General features: G+C 31.8%; 1 protein-coding gene across 1 annotated transcript; it reads right to left on the reverse strand.

The window, feature by feature from the left end:
• Window positions 1-109: 109 nt before the first annotated feature.
• On the reverse strand, window positions 110-3,463 carry LOC112007345 (2-alkenal reductase (NADP(+)-dependent)). Its single transcript, XM_065761675.1, has 5 exons — window positions 3,178-3,463; window positions 2,235-2,412; window positions 1,866-2,032; window positions 1,518-1,600; window positions 110-826 (listed from the first exon to the last, which is right to left on the reverse strand). Exons 1-5 carry the CDS (start codon window positions 3,412-3,414, stop codon window positions 448-450), a joined length of 1,044 nt encoding a protein of 347 aa, XP_065617747.1. The 5' UTR covers window positions 3,415-3,463; the 3' UTR covers window positions 110-447.
• Window positions 3,464-7,105: the final 3,642 nt, after the last annotated feature.

Consider the following 7,105-nt stretch of genomic DNA (forward strand, 5'->3'; position numbering starts at 1 on the left):
AGGACCTAAATTAAGGAGATCATCAGAACTCCATATGTTTATATGAACCTGAAGATATATGACTACATATAAGGCTTAAGCAAAAGGCATAAGCATCTACTTAGAGATATGGAACAACCTGAATGATGGTAATTCTTACTCAATGACAACGGTAAGCCAAATGCGTTGTCTTCCCCTCTTTACATCAATAAACACAAAAGTTACGGGGACAAAGACACCAAAGCATTAATGCCACACCACAAATTCTATTCCTTTCCGTCTATTCCAAGGGGTATACACTCATCACATACAGGATTTACACAACACTATTATTCTTTTGAACCCAATAAGCCATTTGAGCCAACTTCAAACACTTCTTTGCAACCTAGAAGGCACTGCACACAAGTAATACTAGGCAAATAACTCAGTCCAACAACAGTAGAAGCAGATACAAAATACAAGGCAGAATTATTCGCGAGCAATTACAACTACTTGTTTTCCGATGTTGCGACCACTAAAGAGTCCAACCAAGGCAGCTGGACCACTCTCAAGGCCTTCAGCTATGTCTTCTACATATGCTATCTTCCCCTCTTTGATGTAAGGCAGCACAGTGTCTAAGAACTTGGGATAGAGGTGATAGTAATCACGAACTGTAAATCCTGTCATATGGATGCGTTTGTATATGAGACACATCAAATTTTTTACGCCTTCTGGTTGATCAAGATTATACTGTGAGATCATCCCACATAAAGCAATGCGACCATGGACTCTCATGTTTAGGAGCACTGCATCAAGTGTTTCACCCCCAACATTCTCAAAGTAAATATCAATGCCCTCTGGAAAATACCTGAGGATGGATACAAACCAATAATGTGTTTCAAAGATCAAAATACTGATGTATGTTTCAAAGAATGAAGATAATATCACCAAGGCTCTAATGGATGGGTATCAATTACAGATTGATATTTTTTATTAGACAGATACTAGATAATTTTTTAAATGTTGGTCACTATATTTCATATTCACAAACTAAAATCAGGTTTGTGGGCAGCACAAAGAAAAACCATGTCAAATGAGCAAGATTATCTGTACCAAACATGTTAAAAAATAAGTCATCTAAATCACTAGATTCACTTCATCGCCTACATCACAAAGAATTGATAGTGATTCCATCATGATGAATAGCTATTAAAAAGATTGAGGACCAACTACCACAATTAATGTTACAAAATAAAATGACATACTTGAAACTCTACCATCTTTCTTTATTTTCACTTGCTTGATACTTCTATATTTAAGCCTTAGACCATACAGGCATACACCAAGGATTTACCCAACCTTAAAGCTGCTACAGGCAAGGCCTAGAAGTTTCAATAAGCCAGTTGTTGATAATAAATGTGGTGTCATATCAAGTAATGGCCCTTCCAGTTTGTTAAAATAATGCTAAAAAAGAACAACCTAATCTGCCAAGGTAACTGTATTTGCTTCAAGCTTCAGATTACAATTTTAAACTCCTATTATGCAAATGACATACTGACCTTTTCAAAGCAGCATCCAAGTCATGCTCTTCCTTATAATTGAAAGCATCATCAAATCCAAACTTATTTTTCAATAGATCAACCTAAGTCATCACAGAAGAAAGATGAGTTTTTCATACTTAAAAATAGTTTTATTTTTTTTATTTTTTTTATGTGAATGGTACATTCATCCCACCAGCCCCACACCACAATCACAGAAGGAGAAAAGGAATGTTTTTAGGAAAGGTTTGTGGGGAAGGAAGATTCCATACTGTCCAAATTACTCACTGAGGAATTCAGATAAAGAGCAGCTTGTAGATAAAGAAGGGCCAGTGAGTACTAAAAAGTATATATCCAAATAGAATATACCTTTTCTTTACTTCCAGCACTTCCAACTACATAACAACCCAACAATTTTGCAAATTGTCCAACAAGCTGGCCAACAGCACCTGATGCTGCTGAAACAAAGACATATTCTCCTTTCTTAGGGGAACAAACTTCATGGAAACCAGCATAGGCGGTCATACCAGGCATACCTTTTTTTAAAGGAAAAGGCAAAGTTAGAAGATTAGTGCACATTTACAGGGATAATTGATCAAGATGTCCACAAAATCAAAGGAGATCTTAAATTAATGAAACTACTCTTTGAGACATGCATATCAAAAGGGTATGTAGCATAATCACCTTTGTCTAAATCTCAAGTCAATCCAAACTTTATAGAATAAGCAAACAACATACCAAGAAGTCCTGTATAGTAGGAAAGGGGTACATCACTGTGAGTGATCTTTCTGAGGCCTTCGGTTGCTGTGATTAGGCTATACTCTTCCCATCTAGCAGACCCCCAAACTAAGTCACCTGCCTTGAAGTCTGGATGCCCAGAATCCAAAACTTTAGCCACTCCATACCCGTTTATCGGCTGCAAGTTTTCACAAAGAAAAGTTCACAACTGCAAGCTCAAACTTGTACACAACATAATTTTTAACAAGCAGTCACTCATGCATATATATATATATATATATGTATGTATGTATGTATATCATTAATCTCTTTCAGTCGTACAAGTAGTTAGTTAATCTTTTAGTAGTTTCTAAAATGTTTAACAAGGTTATTCTTCTTCAAGCATTCTGCTTTCTTTCTTTTCTGTCATTTACCTCCACAAGCACCAAAAACATTCTTTGCATTCATAGTCAACTATATCTTATGATTTTATTTACCAATAAAAGATTCTTTATTGTGATTCCAACTACACATATTCTAATACCATTAATTTCTAAATTAAATTTCCAAATTGAACAATTTTCCATAAATCACGATGAACAATATATATCTCTCATCATTTCATTTGCCAAAAAAAAAAAAAAATTCTTAATTGAGATTCCGCTACACGCATTCTATTGTATTTTAATTTCTAAACTCAATTGCAAAATTGAACAATTACCTAATTTTTCAACCATTAATCGCCATGGACAATATATAAATTCTTAAGTTGGAACCCAAGATTTCCAATTTCCAAATAGGAAAAGACAAAGAACTCAAAATACCATCTTGCTATACTATCATATTATGGGCATGTCTCCAAATTTGAAAGAACCCTACTTCAAATGAGTCAAAAACAGTAAAAATTATCAGAACCCCATATCCCATATAGTAATTTTCTGGGGAGCCAAACAGAAAAACTTACAGAACCAGGGGTATAATTGGAGAATCCCTTAGGAACAACTCGTTGCATCAGGATACGCATGACAGGGTCACAGGACAAGTAGAGATTCTTCAAAAGAACACCATTGGAACCCTCTGGAACCTTCAATTTTATGGTACTTGTGGTCAAGTACATGTCTGATTCCTTGGGAAAACCAGTGAAATAGTCCTTGAATATCACTTGCTTGTTGCTCACTTCCTCTCCAACAACATTCGCCATTGCCACTATCACGAACTGCAATCACTCTCTCTTTTCGTTTGTGTGTGTGTGTGTCACATTCGTGTGGAACATATGAATTTGTACCTAGGACTACGTGTAATTGCTTACGTGGCAAGATGTTACTGTGTTTGTCCCATTATTAATTAAGAGATGCTATTTTTACAATAATTTTACAACAAATCACAAGTGATTAGTTGTTATTGGTTCAAATTTGAAATTAATATTAAGATTACTTTTTTGCCCTAACAATAACAACTTGTCACTTAGAATTTGTTATAAAAATATTGTAGATATATCATTTCTTTTATTAATTACGTCACTGATGATTGCTGGGTGTGAGAGTCAGCCGTGACGATTCATGTTGGGGGACTTCACCATATTTGTTTATTTTATTGAATTTGAAATTTTTTTACTAAAAGTATTATTGATAAAAGTAAAAATTAGTTGAAATAATATAGTATGACTTATAAATAGTATAAAAAATTATAGTGTAGCTCATAAATAATAATAAAAATAAACTAAATAGTAAAATAAGTTGACAAAAATAATTTTTACCAAATATATACTAGAAGTACAATATTTATTTGTTTTTTAATCTTAATCCTGTCATTTTTAAAAGAAACAAGAAACTAAATAATTGTTTTATTGTTAATTATACCACATCTAAAATTGTAAATGGAATTTTAAGGTATTAAGGTATTAAAAGTATCAATTTGATACAACCATTTTTGAGGTGAAATTTGATACTACATAGATATGAAACTGATCAGAGACGGGCCGCTATTTGAAAATTTAAATAGCATATAGGATGACTCATATTTTAGAGTTTTGAGTGTGAAATTGTTATAGTTAGGCCCGCAAATTTTTGGATTGGTCCCAATAGATTAAAAGAAACTAATCACCTAAGTCTTTCTTTGGGCCCGTGGACCCTCCATAGTCCAAATACAGTAAAACAAAAAAATCGCAAAATCACCAATATTATAATTTAATAATTCATAACCAAAAAAATCTCATAGAAAAAATAAATAAAATAAAATAAAATAAAACCTTTACGGGGGTTACAACAATTGATATGACTTTTTAGATTTATTTATAAATTATGGGAAAGTGAATTACCATATTAAATTTTTTTTTCAAAAGATAAAATGCAAAATTCTTTTAGAAGCCAATATTGATGAGTTAGTATTGCTAACTCTTAATATTAATATCCCAATTTTTTAAAACCCTCGAACAAAGTTTTGAAAAACTTCGTTAGTGTGATTTTTAGTTGCACCCAAAAGTATGGGATTACCATATTGATGAGCTGGTCAACGTGATAAAATCAACATATTAATTCCAATTATCCAAAATTTGGAGATCCGAAGTCCTCTTCTCTTCTTTTTTTTCTTCTTTTTCAAAAAAAGGTTAGAATATCATGTTGTAACTTTCAACTTTCTGGTTCATATTATTTCCTTCTTGACTTAAATATTTAGGTAATAAAGTGCAATTTTTTGTCTACCATGATTTTTTTTTTTTTAATAAACCATGTCACTTGAAATTTTTTTGGTTCATGCTTTGGCTCCCCCTAAGTTCAAACCCTGGTTTCGTCCCTAAAACTGATATATAATTAAATTAGTTTACACGAACCTGCTTAGATATGAAACTGATATACAATTAAATTAGGTGTGTTGAAATATTAAAATGCCAAGTTAGGTCGGATAGCAAGTTGAGTTTTTCTAAAATCGCCAAAACCTAATCCAATCCACATATATATATATATATATGTGTGTGTGTGTGTATAATCTTTTTAAAATATTTTTCTCATATTAAATTTAATTATTTTTTATAACTCTTTGATTTGCAAATGTTAATAAGAAAAATAAATGGTTTTTTCAATATTTCAAAATATTCGTAAATATATATCGTTACATGTATGTTGTTGTTGTTCTTATAGGTTTTTTTTTTTTTTTTTTTTTTTTTTTTTTTTTTTTTTTTTTTTTTTTAATTTTTTTTTTTTTTTTTTTTTTTTTTTTTTTTTTTTTTTTTGTGTAGAAAAAAAGTTAGAATTTACTTATAGTTTAATACATATGTACTTTGACCCAAGAGAAAATTGGTCAATTATTATGTTATTTTCAGTGGTTTATAGGATTTGGAGGAAATAAGAATTTTTAAATTTAACTGTAAGTTGTAAAAAAAGATTTAAAGTTTAATATACAACATATGCTAAAATTAACTTGCTTCAGCATTCACAATGGAAAATGTCATCCTATCCTATTTTACCATCTCAAAAAACTATTTTATTAATTATACCATATTATTTTACAATATACCTAACATCCCAAAACTTTATTGTTTTACCATTTTATTAAAATATATATATTTTTAATATTTCTTTATTATTTCTTTCCAACCGTCTTTTTTTTTTTTTTCAAATTCAACAACTATTCCAGCAATCACAAATATCAATGAGAGACCTCAGACCAAATATCAATGATTAAAATATTATTATTTTGTTTTGGCGTAGTGCTACAATACCATCATACATTTACGATAGTACTGTAACACTATGCCAAAAAAATTTATATTTTTCCATGTTTAGCCTTTTGGCTGTTGAGATAAATTGGACCTGAATGCTAATTTTTGGTTACATTTGGCATATCCTTGATCCATTGCGAATACTCTTTTTAACCCACCCAATCTATAGAATTGAAACAACCAAATTTTCAATGACTGCTTCATTTTCGGAAGTTGGTGGGACAGTGGTTTAGAAAGTTGCCTTGTAATTATTGCAACCATGGCATAGCAAATTAGTTGAAAATGACAACTAAACTTTTCTTAATCCTTTCATTTTACCATCGTATACCTCTAGTGTGATAGTCACTCTAGAAGTAAAAGTACTTGTAGGGTGTGGGGAGCGTGTCGGAGTTCAAGTCTCTAAGAGAGAGATTCACACACATATACACATAGATTAGGTTAGAATAGAATTTCTATTTTGTATCAAAAAATCCTGTTCTTTTTAAAGGAAACTGAAAAAGTAAATAAATTTTTTTATTGTTAATTATAATACACATCTAAAATTGTAAATGAAATTAAGGTTACCTTATCAATTTGATTTCACATTTATTAATGGTATCAATTTTTCTTAGAAGAATTAATGTTATTAATTTAATTTGCCAAAATTTTCAAAACTAGGCAGGCACTCTGTGAGGGTGCTTTCTATTTCTTTTTCTTTTTTTTTCTTTTTTTGGGTAAGGATTTAAAATTTAAATATTAATTGTAAGGACTCAATTTGAATTGAGTGTTGGGTTTTCAGCCCAACAAGCCCAAACAATACATTTATAGAGAGTGGGCTGACAGGCTTAGGTGCTGGCCGTTGATCACCATGCCCAAACTTATCTTAAAAAATGGCTAAGTGTTTTCTTACAAATGAGGGAACGCTCCTCGGCCTGTGGCCGAGGAGGCCTTTCTTTTCCCCTTTTCCTTCTTGGTTTTACTGGCTCTTCTTTTATAGTTTCTATCTTCCTATCTCCTGCTTCCATCTGTTGATTGTCTATTCGCTCTTCTTCTGGTCGTCCATCCCATCAGAGGCTTTATCGATACTCAAGTGGCTCACTCTGACCAACGTTATCCTGCCAAGGGGTTACCTCTCCATTAATGCGGCCAGGAGGGTTAGTTGAGTGCATTAAATGCGAGAGTGACAGCTTACTTTGGG

The sequence above is a fragment of the Quercus suber genome, unplaced genomic scaffold (assembly GCF_002906115.3).
Source record: "Quercus suber isolate HL8 unplaced genomic scaffold, Cork oak 2.0 scaffold_425, whole genome shotgun sequence".
NCBI lineage: Eukaryota > Viridiplantae > Streptophyta > Magnoliopsida > Fagales > Fagaceae > Quercus > Quercus suber.